Here is a 16,050-nt window from a genome sequence, read left to right as displayed (position 1 = left end):
TATCTATCTATCTATCTATGTATCTATCTATCTATCTATCTATCTATCTATCTATCTATCTATCTATCTATCTATCTATCTATCTAGATGGCTCTTTGCATCAGGAGATTGATCTCTTCAGTTCCCAAACTAGCCTAGCCTCCTTGTCTGTCATAACTGGGGACTTGGCAGGAGAGAGAGGGCGTGGGAGGGACAGAGCATCTACCACCGTGCCCTGGATGCAATTTCTACCAGGGCTGCATCCTGTAAAGCCGTAGGTACTGAACGGCTGCTTTAGGCCAAAGGAGGAGGATGGCTTCCAGCTATCACCATTCCCCAGACAGGTCACCTCTCCTTGGCGGTTCTATGAACAGTTCAAAGTCTGCTCCCTGAACTGTTCTATGGAGCTTTTTGGGGCATTTCATTCTTACTAGATATCTGTCTACTTCAAGAAAAGAAAGAAAAAGAACTTTTTAGAAAAATAACTGCCCTAGAGAAAAGAGGCTGCGACCAGGAACTAGAGCATCTGTGAAAGTAACAAATAATGCACGGAACTGGAACATATCTTGAAATGACGCCTGAAGTCACAAACTGCCACCGTGACAGGTGACAAACAATGAAGTTGGTTACAGTAGAACACAATCTGCCAAACTTGTACTCTCAAATTTAAGATTTAGAGTCTTATTCAGAAAAGAGAGGATTCCTCATTCAATCTACAAACAAGAACATATGTAACAACCAAAGGAGCAGGTCCAGGCAAAGGCTGTGCGGGCCAGTGCTCACCTCTTTGAACTTGTGACTGAGCTTGCTTGTGTCCAGGTCAGACGGGGAAAACATGTCCTCGTTCTCAGGCAGCTCAAAGACCTCAATGGCCACGTCACCACCAGGAAGAATGGGCCCGCCCTCATCCTCTTCTTCATCAGTGGCGTACTCTCCAGTCTGAAAGGAGGGGGAATGCAAAGATACAACCGTCCTTATCCTACACGGAGATGTTAGTAAACCAATTTTTTTATGAAAAAAGCATGTCACCAAATGATGAGAGTGTTAACGTTTAAATCCAGCATGCCTCATGCACCCGACGTTATGAACAGATGTTAGTGGGAAGATCCAAATTACCCAGTGTAAGCCATACAGACAAGTGCGTTTTAAAAGCGAGCAGCAGCAGAAAGAGCTGTTTCTCACGCTGAGCACTTGAACGTTTCGCTGAGTAAGATCACGTTGCTAAAGGGAATAAACATCTTCTTTGTTACATTTATTTATTTGTGGGTACACGTGTGTAGGCGTACACATGCCCTAGCACATATGCAGAGGTCAGGAAGCAATCTGCAAGAGTCCCTTCTCTCCTTCTACCATGTGGGTTCCAGGGATTGAACTCAGGTCATCGGGCCCGGCAGCAGACACCTCTAACTTCTGAATCACCTCAGTAGCCTAAAATACAAGTGATGTCTTTAAACTCCTACTTCCTGTGTAAATAAGCAGTCCAAAATAAGGGGCAAGGAGAAGGAATCAGAGGTCAACACTTCATAGAGCTGGCAAAGTCTTAATGGAGACTTCAAAAGCTTAGCAGATTGACTCTTGTCGACTGCAGAGTTCAATCAGTTGTGTTTTGTTTGTTAATTACAGAGGCAATGAACTGGTAAGCTAAAGGACAAACCCGGGGCTTCTAACTACACAAATTCCGTGTTATCCCTGCAGACGACTGTGATAAAACAATTTTTTTTTAGCCTGAAAAAAAAGATCATCTAAGCTTTAGACAGCTTTTTCTCAGACAGCCCAAGGTCTGAGCACATCATGAGACCATGTCTGCTCCAGTGGCAATGCCCACCCATCATTCACTCTCCAGCTCAGAACTCTGCTACCTGGTGTTGTTCTGCTGTTAAGGCGAGCAGGAGCCTGTAGGTATTTGAGTTCATGACCTCTGAAATAAATGTGTGCCTTTGTCACTGACTTCCTCAACATTATTGGAAAGTAACTCCTCTCGGCAGCACGGCTATGAGGCTATAATTCAAAATAATTGCCTGGCATCTTTACCTTATGTAACTTGAGGATAAATCACTGATTCCGTGGGTTAAAAAGGCGAAGTTCATTTAATTCGTCCCTGCTTCTTCAGGTTGTGGCTCTTCATCATATAAAGTGCAGATAAGAACTGACAATACCTTCAAGCAAGCCTTCATCAACAATGGGGTGATGGATTCCGAGGGTTAACTAGCCTTGGCTTCTGATTGGCCCTCCTCCTTCCTTGGATGCTACACTCACCTTGCCACTGTGGAGATGTGTTCCACCTTTTGCTTGTGCTTGGCATGAAGGGAATCTAGTCATTCGCCTCCAAGGGACCCTTCCTAGTCTGGAAGGCCATCAATTAATAGCCTTCAGACTTCTTTCCAAACATAACAATTTGCAATTTTGTCAACAGCACAAATTTCTTTCTCTCTGACTTTAAAACTGTGCTCTGATTTCTTTCCTAGCACCTCAGCCTTTCTCTAGTTACGGAGCCCAGAAGTAGACAGTGTCTACTAAGAATCCTGTGGGCACGGACAGTGACACAGCCTCGGCACCTGTTGGACTCTTCTTCCAAACCCAGAAGCTAGAAACACAGGGACCACCACCTTGCGGCATTTGTCTACAGATATAAGGTTAGAGTCCTTCATGTAGAGCAGTAAGCTTTCACACTGGCTACTAGAGAGTTGGGCCCTCTCCCCACCTTCTCATTCAAGTAAAATCAAAGACATTTTGACTTGAAGGAAAAGAGGTTGGTATTAGGGACTCATTTCTTTTGAACATATATGGCACTTTACTGTCTATAAATCTAGGGTTCTTTAGACACTAGCCTCACTGTCTACCAGGCACGTCTAAGCTGTGACCACCTGCCCAGGCCACAGGCAGCTAGCTGAGGCTGAGGACAGCTATGCAAATGGTCGATGCAAAAATCGTACGCTTAAACTATTGTGAGTTTTCTTTTGAGATTCTTTTCTTGTCAATCCAACTTCATGTTTCTTGAGCATGAACTTTGTAGATTGCAGTGCCAAGTTACAACGTCACATGAAAGGACATGCTCGCATCCACTTTAAGTACCATTACAAAGTATCTTAACTCCAACCCTGGGACAAAGCTGAACAATGCAGCTTGTTGATTACAGGTAGCATTCCTTCGGATATTTATTATCCGAATCAACACTGTAAGGAGGTTTTACTTCTCAGCATAGTTCTGGGCTTGTCCATGGTACTCGCTTTGTATACAGGCATCTAGACATCCTAGTTATCTCTGTACACGTGTTAATAAGAATTCTAGATTCTTTTTATTTCCCCAGCCTCCTCTCTTCCACAAATCCAAATTATTGCCAACTGTGCTAAAATTACTTCTCCTCCCATCTTTCCATTTGCTAGGGTTTTCTCTTTCCACTCAGTCTTATAAGCATCCTGAAGTGGGTCTTTCACTGTCTTGAGTCCCCTTTACTGTCTTGTCTTATTAATTATAAGCCCTAAAGAGTGTGGGTCTTACAAAACCCTGTGCAATCACTCCCTCTCACAGATCATTTGAAATTTTCACTGTCGGGAGCTTTGAGTAAAGGAGGCAGCTACTACTGAATACCATAAACATCTGGATTGACAAAGTCACATTTGGTAGACGAAGACTAAGGCATTCTTCTGACTCCTCTATCTGTTCTGAGAATCTTAGTTATTTTTATGGTTACCCTGCAAGTAAAATAAATGATACAGAACAAATGATTAGCCCCAAAGTCGTAAACCCCCAAGTTAGGTCAAATCTGCTATTTGTAGAGGAAGATGGAGAAGGTGACACAAGGCCCCTTTCCAACAAAGAGCTCCACAGACACCTGCTGCCACCACCTAGTCCCCTAGTAACCAGCTTGTTTTCAGCTGACCAAATTTAAAATCTTTGCAACAGCTGGATTCTTGGCATTCTTCCCCTCCCGGTGTGATCTATTTCAGATGTGGCAAGGACAGTCCTTGGGATGAAGGCTGGCAGGCACTGAGCAGCCCTCTCTAGGTTCTGTTACCTTGTTCATTAATACCTTTTTTCTTTTTGATAGTTCTGTTAAAAGACTGGGGAGTAAAGAATGCTACATTAGAAACCTAATGTTGGCCCAGCAATACACATTTGGCAACCAGATGACCAGGTCTGAATATACATACCATCTTAATTTGGAGAAATGGACTCAGCAAGTTCACCCAAGGGTCATTAGTGAAATTGTTGACACTATTACATAGCAGATCTCCTAAACCCACGATCTTATGCTACCATTGCCAATCTACAGAACCAAACTCTATAAGGGAAGAAAACATCAAGAATATACTTGTTTACCATTTCCTCAAATGTAAAGATTTTACATGATCCTGCTGCATTGAGACTATCACCTACAGCTTTGATTATCATTTAATTCACTTTGAAGTCATACATACACATGTGTCTACTGGGATCTGAAGTCCCTGCCATTGTTTTTCTTAAAGCATGCTCATCTTGAGCAAGAAGGGGGAAAAATAAGAGGGAGGAGGAGGCCTCCTTGGAAGGACAGGGAAGCAGGAGCAGTGGTGCTTAGGGTTTATAAGAGAGGGATTCTGAAAGTCCCTCTATGTCATCTGATTTTCCCTTAAGTCTTAGACATGTTCACTATGGGGAGAAATCTCCTGGGCTTTAGGACCTGCTGACTGGTGTTCCATGCTTTTTTCTTACAGAAACAACACCCAGACATATAAGCACTAAAAATTATTTCAGAGTCCTTAAAAAGAATGAAAATTGCATTTTCTGCAAGGGAAGAAAGGTGTCCGATGCCTCTACAGTTCTGCGATGTTCTTCACACACTAACTTTGCTGATCTTGAGACTCCCCAATCTCCCGAACCATCCCACCGTGACCTCTGCTTCTCACACTTCCATAAGACATGCATGCACTGGAACAGAAACATTTTATCGAATGATCCTGTCAGGCAGCAACTTTTGGTAAAGTCACCTCCTGGTTCGTAGGAAAATGGGCATGTAGACATGTTAGAGCCTGCAGCACACACAGGACCTGTTAGCATTATCCCATGCTTTACTGAAGGAGCATAAGCTTTCTAATACAGGACATTGGCAAAGTGGGGACCAATGATCTGAGTTCAAATGCTGCCCCTGAGATTTGAAGGAACCCTCTAGATCTAAGTTTTGATTGCTTCACCTGTCAAGTGAAAAGCAAAAGAAAACAAACAAAAACAGTTCCTTACCAAGACAAGATGTCACTGTTAAATGACATGGTGCCTGGAAAGCATTTAACAGAAAGACACACGACAGATAGTCAAAACAGCTGATGTTTGTGATTGCTGTTCTTGGTGCCAACATTGCAGTGGTGACATGGACTGAAGCCTCACCAAGCTCCTATCTGGAAATCAAACATTCCCCAAGCTGTTGTCTTGTAACTGTGATTCCTTAGGTCTCCATGCATACATCTTTTATCAGTATTTTGACATAAGCCATTACAAGTGTGGAGCAAGTTATATCAAACTCAAGCAAAGTCCTGTGCCTCAGTGTGTCTCACAGCCTCTCCACACGCCTGTCAGCATGGTCCACGATGCATATCCATGCATACCATGTGAAGTGAGGCTGTTGCTCCCTGTCCTTTGGCCCAGTGCACACCTCCAACTCCCAGTCACATCTGCCTTTTCCCATCAAATGGAAGTTACTTAACTGTGCCAGGTACAATTTATCCATGGAATCCCAGTGGCCAGTGTATGGTTTGGCATGCAGGAGACCCTGAACAAATGTTTGCTGAATAAATTAAGACAGTTGCAGCCACATCTGCACACCATGGCAGAGCCTGATTTTCCCGTTAATCTCAGCTTTCCAGTATGAAATACCGTTAAGCACAGCTGCAGCTGAGGCTGAAATGGCCCTACTGGGGATTTTTCTCTTGTTAGGTTCAACCATTTGCAGTCATCTTTGCTATAGCAATGTTTACTCTGGTGAATTCTGGGACACTAAGTGGTGCTAATCATAAAAATAGCCTTAATTATGCAGTTTGTGGGAATTTGTTGACTGGATTTGAATCCAGTTGCATACATTCTCAGACTCAGTTCTGAGAGAAAATAGAGGAGACGTCTGTCGACAGAGCAAGACCTTAGACAAGGCACTGATGCTAGCTTGAATTTTCAGTGTGAAATACAGCTAAGCACATTCTCCATCCACAAGATTCTGGCAAAAAGCATCTTTCCCACAAAGAACATCTCTTTCTCCAAGCTGGGCCGGTGACTTCTGTGTGGCCTAGTTTTGAAACATTGAGCCACTTAAGACTCTAAAAACCTTATCTGCAGAGCTGTGAAGCACTTTCTTCTGAGACTGTTACAACGATACACGGCAGTGACACACTCAGAAGGCTCTACCACAGGCCAGAACACACTTTCAGACTGTGAGACCTCACTAGGACTATCTTCACCCTCTTGTTTGGACAGGACAACTTCAGAGTCGTACAACAAAACCATGTCTTTGGTACTAGAGAGAGAAGGTCTCCAGAAAAGCCCGAGGCCACATCACTCACGGTCTGCTCTCCTAGAGAAAAGTTGAAAGATTTCAATGGCATGGGATACTAAGGGGATTCAAGGAACTAATTCCACAAGTCTCCAGTGTGATGCCTGGCCTGTGAGGTATATTTATCACTCCGCCCTTTAATAAGTCACGTAAAATGTATCCGGTGTGTGAGCTTGTTTGTTTGAGCTTTGGAGAGAGGGCTGTTTCAGCTCACAGTTCGGCAAGTTCAAAGTTAAGGGACCACATAGGATAATAATCTCCTTACTGGCAGAGCTATGAGCTGGTTCAGTGTGTCACACGGCAAGAGACGGAGAGCCTGTGCATGACGTCTGTGTGCCTGGGCACATTCAGATGTGTGCATGTTTTTACCTGTTTATGGCATCTCAAACTTTATTTCAGAGAACGCTTGTTGGTTTTCATATCCTTTTTAATACCTAGTCTCCAAGAAGAAAAACATTTTTAAAAAGATCTATTTTTAGTATTTTAAATTATGTGTAAGTGTGTGTTTGTGCAGGGGTGCATGCACATGACTGTTGATATCCTTGGAGGATAAAGGCGTAGGATTCCCCCTTGGTGCACCCAACGTGGGTCCTGAGAACTGAACCTAGATCTCTGCACAGGCAGGAAGAGTGCTTAACTGATCAACCATCTACCCAGCCCTTGAATAGAGAAATGTTTAAAATCAATACCTAGATTACTCCGATAGCCCTGGGTTCCCAAACTTCAAGAGCTCAGTTCATTTACCTATCACACTGCTGATAAATTATTATTATAGCAATTTTAACTAGAGATCCTTATATAAAATCTCTTCCAACTACTCAAACTCGTGTTTCCTTTCTTCAATACTCTGCATCAATTTTGTTAATTAGCATTGGATTTTAACGTTTTCTTTAGTTTGTACCTACCCAAATAGAAGGCATACTCAAAACCAAGGCCACTCTTTTTACTGGGATCCTTCCTCTCCAGTGTGGACTGGACCTAGTGATTCAGCTGAAGCTAAATGCAAGGGAAGTAACTAACTCAGTTACAGGAAGTGTGACTTGTGCCTCATTTGTCCTGGCTCGTTCTCTGAGTCCTCACTATTGGGACACAGGAGTGCAGGTTCTGAGCAGGAAGGGGCCACATTACAAGGTTCTGACATGTCTGGCCAACAGCCAGCAGGAAACAGAGGTCTGCCAACAGTCACATGAGGGAGCTTGGCAATGGCTCTTCTGCATCCTGTCGACAGCTGCGAATGTGTTTGGACGCAGACCCTCTCCCAGCTGAGCGCTTAGATGGCCACAGCTCTGGCTGACACCTTACTGACAGCCTTGGGACAGATGCGGGCTTAGAAAGATCCAGATGAACGAGCTCACAGTGTACTGTAGAGACATTTCTTATTCTAAGTTGCTAGGTTTGGGTGGATGGTGATGTTTTAGGAGGAAGGGGATTCTCACAGGAAGGGAGGCTGCCAAAACGAAGCAGAGAAAATAATAGGGGATGTGGCTTTGGAAGTGGGTAGCGGGCAAAGGCTAGACAGATTCTAAAGAGTGGATTAGTTTAAACTGCCCTAAACTTGTTGTTGGAGGAAACCTGGAAGGCAGGCTGTTAACAGGGCAGAATGTTCAGAATCAGTATCAGCTTCTCGATGAGGCACGGGGGATGTCTCGTAAACAGTGCCATCTCAGAAAGAGGATGCCTAACCCAGCCTAAGGGGTTGCCTCATAGTTTTTTCTCCTTAGAGTAAAATAGATAATATACGAAGATACTATTAAACAGGAATGAAACCGAAGTTTATGGCTTTGAACATTTTCAAATTAAGGCTAGAACTAAGAGACGGCTGAAAAAGCAAGTTCAAATTCAGGGAACTGCTAGGAGAATACAGACTTCAAGAGGAGGTAGATTATTAGGGTTCTGGCCTTAGAAAACTCCAATTTTAAGTAGTGTCAGATAAGCAAGTCTTCAAACTGCCCTAAAAGAGGCACAAACTGAATTCACTTTTAGGCTGGCTGATATTTCTGAAAAGCTAATTTGAAACAAAGGTCCACCAAGCCTTTGCTCACAGGAATCGTGGGAAAGAGCTGTATGGAGAAGCTGGTTCCCAGTCGTCTTCCTCCTCTTGTCGCTATAGAGTTCATAACATCTGATAGATTATCCCGTGACAGGACACACCTGTGGGTGCACTGATCAAACTGACCAAGACAAACAATAAGGGGATCGGGAGAGTGTGACAACACTGGAGAAGACCACGGTGAACAGAATTCTAGGTCACACAATATCCCAACCTGTAGAATTATGTGTCATAGGCTCTGACATAAAGAAACCTGAGAAACCCTCGGGATTTACCTTAGAAACCCGGTGCGCTGATATTTCCATTTGTTGTAAATCAATAACTCAAGTAGCGGAGGGTGTACCAGTGAATGGAAACATGTGGCTCTGACACACATACACACACAGAGTCATGAGGCTGCCACTTCACTGTGCACAGCACCCCGAGCCTGCCATGGGGAGGTTGATTTGAGAGCCATATAGAACCAAGGAGGCACCAGCGATCACTTCAAGTTAAATGATTGCACTGTGGGGGTAACTGCCCGCAGGGTGCACACAGACCCATCAGTGACCCTGATCCCTCAGGAATTCTCCCCCAGGCATACAAGGGTAGCAGCATTTTGGAGAGATGACCTAACATCTTTCCCTAAACAAACAAAACTTACAAAAAGGTCTCCCTTGAAGTGATACTTCCCACCGTGGAACCAGGTGAGATGACGAGTTTTGGGCCAGTATCCACAGACGGAGGAAGGTTTAGTATCTCTCTCCTCAACATTCCCTAGCAAATCCAGAGGTTCCTATAGAAGGGCAGGCAACCTCACTAGTAGTCATGTGAAAATCAGCTCAGGCCAAGATGGTGGAGAGGAGACATCGGAGTTATGGAGGCAGAAAGAAACTGAATGCAATTCACAAGGCACATTTTGTTTTGAGTGTGGTGCACAGACCACCCAATATACTTCCAAAGGTAGTCCATAGTGAATAGCATTGCCTATCCAACCAGGTCTTTGACTCAGCAGCCCTAACTCTTTCATCCACAAAGGAACTGTAATGGAACCTGCTACGTCACTGTGGTGATAAAATCTCTTTAAATCTGCTTTAAGGTAGAGTAAGGGGTTTAAAGGGGTGATGAGGCTGAGAATATTTCCTTCTCTACCTTCATCACTAAGAATACAACTAAAGACCCATCTTGGGATTTACATGGGAGTTTGTCCGTCTTAGAGAAATCTCCCCATTAGGGCTGACATTCCCTTCAAACAGCTAAGATCCATATAAAGATCCCATTCTAGAGAGAAACCTAAAGTCATGTGGCAGATCTAATGGACTCCGGGAGAAACCAAGTCAACAGGCAACCCAGTGACACTCCTTCTCCTTTCTGACTATTGTATGCCCTGACTTATCGTCTGCCTGGTGAACAGAAATCTTAAGATTCCCTAGCAGTCAGCCACAATGACTGCAATACTTCTCACGCTCACACAGCTTCACACAGGGCTCTAAGCCAGGATGTGTGTCCATAGGATTGAAACAACAATCACTCTGGTGCTGGCTACTTGGGTCTTTACCTCCCAAAGTGAAGGCAACAAGAAGAAGACTGCATGATTTTTGTACAGGTCAGGACAGCAAGATACGAGGTCTGAATATACTGATGTGAGCATGGCCGCCCTTGCTCTGGCGGGAAAGACTCTCTTTCTTGAACATTTGCTGGCAAAAAATTGAAGAGAAAATACAAGGGGCAGCCACAAAAATGCCACACTAATGTGAGAGAGCTGAAAGAGTCACTTCCTGATGCTTAGACTTAAAGAGAAAAAAGCTTTTTTGAGAAGTTCAGTTGATTTTAACAGGGACAAAACAACATTGCTCAACTTAATGGGGAAACCCACAGAAGCTCAGGCAATCATAGAAAGTCCACACAGGGTCCCTCCTCCTCCTCCCACCTGGACTTCAAGCATCACTGCCTACCACCGACATCTCCGGTCTACAGTAAACAGGCTCTACCTCTTCAACACCACTTGTATTGGTACAGTTCCCTCCAGAACAGAAAACAAAATCAACATACACGTAAAAACCTTAGAGAAGGAGCCCAAAAATTCACACTTGCACCCTCTAAGTCCTCACTGCAAAGACTGTCTTATACTATGGCCATTGGACTTTTCAGAAGTTGCTTTGAAAACAATGTAAATTTTCTATAGTGTTTGTATGTATGTATATACATATATTATATTATATTATATTATATTATATTATATTATATTATATTATATTATATTATATATAGTGTTTGCAAGCACACAGAAAAATAGCAAGCATCTTGGGAGACAAAAATGCATGCTCCGTGACTCAATTTTAGTTCATTTTAATAAATGTTTCCTATTGGCAACTTGATAGATGCCACTCTTCTTTATGTTTCTGATAAACAGCTCCAAGGCCAAGAGACAACCCACGATCTCTGTCTTCCCACTGAGATCTTGCAGTAGGCAGTCAACAGCCAGAGCGGACCTCTATAATCCAAATGGCACTCTGCAATTTCCAGCCGGCAGTTTTTCTTGGGTTTCATTTTCCCTGATCGGGAAACAATCAGGTGCTTATTTTGATGCCAGTGCAACCGTGGGAGGAGCTGAGGTATTTGTGTTATCTTGAATTTTTAATCTGCAGAGCCAGACAGCTGGTTACAAGAGGGACACATGTTACCCTTGCTCTAGTAATTCTGTGACACACAATGAATCAAACCTCAGAAAATATGTGCTCGGTTGTAGTTCGTGTAAAAGCAGATTTGTACAATTATGAAACATATAGGAGACTATCAATTATAAAAGGATCACACCAGCACCAAGTATGAACCTCCAGTGCTATCAATGTAATTTACATACATAATGTACAGACATCCTAATGACCAAGAGAGCCTCACTCTTCTGTTCCCCTAGAAGGAATTCCATTCCTGTCCTCACAAGAATTTCATGTACTTTCTGGAAGCAATTCCTTGCCAAGTGCCTGTTAGGCAAAGATGCAAAGGTCTTTACCTCAGTGATCCTTGAAGCCTTAAGTAGTATGTCCAGGATCTGATCGCATCCAGCACCTTCCCCTAAATCCCCACAGATGTAAGCCCCCATATAATATATATCCGGAGTTAGTGGGCTGGCCAAGGATATTTGTATAATTTAGGAACTACCATGACTGCTGGGCGTGGTAGTTCACACCTATAATCTTATCACTTGCAATGTCTAGCAAGGAGACTTTTCTTAGTTCAGGGCCATCCTAGTTTTCATAGTGGGTTCCAGGTAAGCCTAGGCTACAGAATGAGATTTGTCCTTAATATAAACATAAACATAGTAACAACAACAACAACAACAGAGCACCATAAAGTCTTCATAATGTAGAAAATGAGACACTGTTTTAACCTTTCTAAGTCCTCAAATACTAAGAACTATGCTATATTCACTTTATAGCCACCTAATTGTGAAAGATAAGATACTGCCTATGGTGATTTCATTTCTTTGGTTTTTTTTTTTTTTTTTTCGAGACAGGGTTTCTCTGTGTAGCCTTGGCTGTCCTGGAACTCATGTTGTAGACCAGGCTGGCCTCGAACTCAGAAATCCACCTGCCTCTGCCTCCCGAGTGCTGGGATTAAAGGCATGCGCCACCACGCCCAGCTCATGATTTCATTTCTAAAGTACCAAGTTGACAATATGTGAAATAAAATGCACAGCACAATGAACAGTGACATAACCCCAGCTACTGAGGTGACATTTAATTCCAGAGGATAAGACACCACAGTCCAGTGGGAGTCTTCCTGACCACATTTCAGTCACTAACCCCAGTGCAGAATTTTGTCAGAATATTATCATTCTTGCCACTGTTTGCTTTTAATTCTAACTACATTTTCATTTTAAGTATATATCTTTATTTTGGCAGGACTTTGTAACAAGGGGCTTATACTGTATTTTGCTGTGCATATTTGTTTGTTTTTTTTTTTTGTTTTGTTTTTTGTTTTTTTCGGTTTTTCGAGACAGTGTTTCTCTGTGTAGCCCTGGCTGTTCTGGAACTCACTTTGTAGACCAGGCTGACCTCGAACTCAGAAATCCTCCTGCCTCTGCCTCCCAAGTGCTGGGATTAAAGGCGTGCACCACCATGCCCGGCTTGCTGTGCATATTTGTGCCCAATCGCCAGGCAAGTTCAGACTCCACTAGTAGTGGGCTGTTGATTCAATGCTCACATACTGCTGCTCTGTGTGAGTGCACCACAGGATAGTCATTCATGCTCACATTAGCTGAGATGTCAGAAATGCTACACCTTTCCTGTTAGGAGACTATATTATTGTTTAACAGGAGATAGAATTGTTGGACATATTTTGGCTGACAGTAACAAATTGCTTTTTGAAAGCTGTTGTGCTAGTGTATTCTCCTGTGCACAGAGACTAAGAGTTCCCCTAACTTCACATCGTTCTTGAATTCAGAATACTCAAATCAATTCCATGGATCTCGGGTGGATGGACTTTGCTTTTCCATCTCCACTTCCTTGCAGTCTGCAATACAGTTCTCTGCCACCAACGCTTATTTTGTGGCACGCTGACTCATGCCAGGGACCCACAGGTGGTCTTTGTGATTGACTCCATTAGCTAGTTTCAATACTTTCTTTTCGCTTCGGGCTTATGTTTTGCCGTTCTTAGAGGTAGTCCTTCCAGAAATGTAAGTTACTACGATAATGCTGCCCTTTTCTCATCCCTTTCCTTCACAGAACGTTTTCTTTTAAAATCAAAGTCTGGCTGGTGTCCTTCTCCAACATGTCTCTCTCACCCTCATGGCCATCAGTTTGGACTTACTGTTCATATTCGGTTGGCCAACCCACCTCCAAAGGATGGACAGACAGACGAACTGAGACGGAAAGTGGAGTTCTCTTTTCTCTCCCATGTAGCTACGTCGGCATCCTCTCACGTTTTCAGTCATTTCCCAGCTACTCTGGAGTATCTATGCCACAGCTGTGTCTGGGTTCCTTACTCTTCTGGCTACTCATTTGCTCTGCTATTGAAATTTCAGATTTTATTATATAAATTTCAGGTTTTATTAGCAATCATTTGAAAGGGTTCTCTTATTGCACTGTACTTTCATATACATTTTAACAACTGCTTACCAAAGTCATTGAACATTGCTTTGAACTTTCATGAGAACTGGACTGAGTGTGCAAATGAACTAGGAGAATAGCAACTCAATCCAGCTATTGAATCTCCAATTTATGGATAAAATTTCTTTGCCTTACACACACTTGGTTTATCATATTTCAATAAAAATTGCCCCTTTGCAGGTCTTCTATACTCTATTTTCTTTTATCTCTATGCTATTTTAAAACTTACGATGTCCTCCCTCTTTTTAGGCATTCGAATACATGCTATACTTTAATAGTGTGTATTCAAAAGACTTTCTAAAACCTTGTATTGTTTTGAATAAGGTACAGCTCAAGTTTTCCAAATATTATCATTATCTGGGAACTATAATAGTTTATTTCTTCTTTTTCAATTTATTTCTCTCCTTGCTTTCTCAAACTGGCAAGAATTAAAAGCTGGCCAATTTTGAAATGTTAAATGACAGAGCATCCCTGACTATGCCCAGTTGGGATGTACAACATCTGATGTACGTCATCAGATACAATTCGATGACATACTACCTAAGTGTTTTTCACATAATTTTAATGTGCTTTTAGGCTTCACTTCTCACCATTAGGTTTTGTGACCGACTTTGTAACTAATATGTGCATATATAACTCAATCTCAAGGTTTTCCTGCATTTCTGATGTTGACACTGTGGCGATTGTCAACACATGTGGTGTCTTGTCTGAAGACAGAGCATCGGTGGGATTCAGTATCCTTGGTAATGACCTACTGCGTCTTTCTTTCCTTTCTTCTGTCTCCCTATCCCTCACCCTCTGCCTTCCTTCCTCTCTCTCTGCTCCCCCTGATGCTCTTGGTCTCATAGGGTGTTTGCTTCCCTAGGTTCCATACCTTAGGACCATAAACTCTATTTCTCAAACATTAACCTTTAGGCTTTGATAGAAGTGAACATACCCCCAAAATGATGTGCTTGTATTTCTTCTTAAACTCAACACATATTTAAGCTGCCATGATGATAATTTCTCACAGAAAATGTTTTTTCTTTGCTACTTAGCAAGAAGCTATGGTACCAGGGGTCTCCATGTGGTGGTAGAATTATTTCCATCTATAGGGATATAGCCTGTGGCATTCTAGCTGTATTTTGAAGTTGTCCAACTAGCCATGTAATTTTTGGTATGCATAGCATTTGTCTACAATAACTAAAACCAATACCAATCAGAATAACTGTGTTAAAGATAAATGTAATGGTAAAATGAACAAATTATAAGCAAGTATTTTGGATGTATTATTATTTATTTCATCTGAACTGCCCAAATTAATCTACAGTGTGAGCACGCAAGCTGATTGGTGCTTCCAGCTGAGAGGAGTTGCGAAGGAGCCATCAGGGGCAACAGAAATGTTCTGAGATGTCATCTGGTGATAACGCTTTCTTACCAAACTGTTAGCTCAAATAAACTAAATTGGTACGTTTTTTTTTTTTTTATGATATTCAAGTTGTTCCTCATTAAGGGTGATTGTAAAATGGTGCTATAATAAAATTATTAAATTATATATTTAAGATCTACTTAACCTTCTTTTATGTTAACCTTATCTGTATAAAGTGGCCATTTAAATCCCTTCAGAATCAGGAACATGATAATTCAATGTGGTAACATGCATATCAGTTTCAAAGGACTGGAGCAGTTATTCAGGCAGCCACACAGCTGCCGTGCAGAGGTCTGCACATGAGTCCTTGCTCAGATGACCGTACATTCTTTATTGCTCACAAAAAATCATTTCTATAAATAAAGGATATTTCTAAGTTAACAGATTTCAAAGTACAAGAAGGCTATTCAGATAGTACAGATCTTGACATTATTTGGGTTGTTTTGACTACGGTGTTTCAACTGCAAGCATATTTAAAGCAAGAAGTCATGCTAACCTGTGGCAGAGGGCAAAAACTTGCAGAAGTGCTAAGCCATAGTAACCAAGGGGTGAATAGGCCTGGGCTAGCAACCTCTCCCCACACTCCCTCTCTAGTCTTGCTGTGTCTAATACTGACTCTCTCCCTGCATCCTATGCAGTTCTCTTTCATCACATTTTAAACTACAAATAAGTCTACCTCTTTTTTTTAATAAAAAAAAAGTTATATGGCCAGGTGGTGATGGTGCTTGCCTTTAATCCCAGCACTTGGGAGGCAGATGCTGGTGGATCTGAGTTCGAGGCTAGACAGGTTTATAGAGTGAGTTCCAGGAAAGCCAGGGCTACATAGAGAAAACAGTCTTGAACAACAACAACAACAACAACAACAACAACAACAATAATAAATGTTAAATGTATTTTTGAGTTGATATATATATATATAATATATATATATATATATATATGATATATATATAAACATTATATGAACCCCTACAATCTTCCTATAACTTCTGCAGAACCAGCATTCTTCAGA

The 16,050-nt window shown here is 42.1% G+C and overlaps 1 protein-coding gene across 12 annotated transcripts in view; it reads right to left on the bottom strand.

Moving 5' to 3' along the window:
• The window catches only part of Ppp1r9a (protein phosphatase 1 regulatory subunit 9A), a 265,351-nt gene that overhangs the window by 64,085 nt on the left and 185,216 nt on the right, over positions 1–16,050 (bottom strand). For all 12 annotated transcript variants that reach the window (XM_029534515.1, XM_029534538.1, XM_029534541.1 and 9 more), the window contains one exon: positions 763–918. In XM_029534515.1, coding sequence (XP_029390375.1) covers positions 763–918 — 156 coding nt within the window. The remainder of the gene's footprint in view (positions 1–762; positions 919–16,050) is intronic.

The sequence above is a fragment of the Mus pahari genome, chromosome 2, assembly GCF_900095145.1.
Source record: "Mus pahari chromosome 2, PAHARI_EIJ_v1.1, whole genome shotgun sequence".
NCBI lineage: Eukaryota > Metazoa > Chordata > Mammalia > Rodentia > Muridae > Mus > Mus pahari.
The sequence above is the reverse complement of the archived record's forward strand: the minus strand, read 5'-3'. Positions and strand labels throughout refer to the sequence as shown.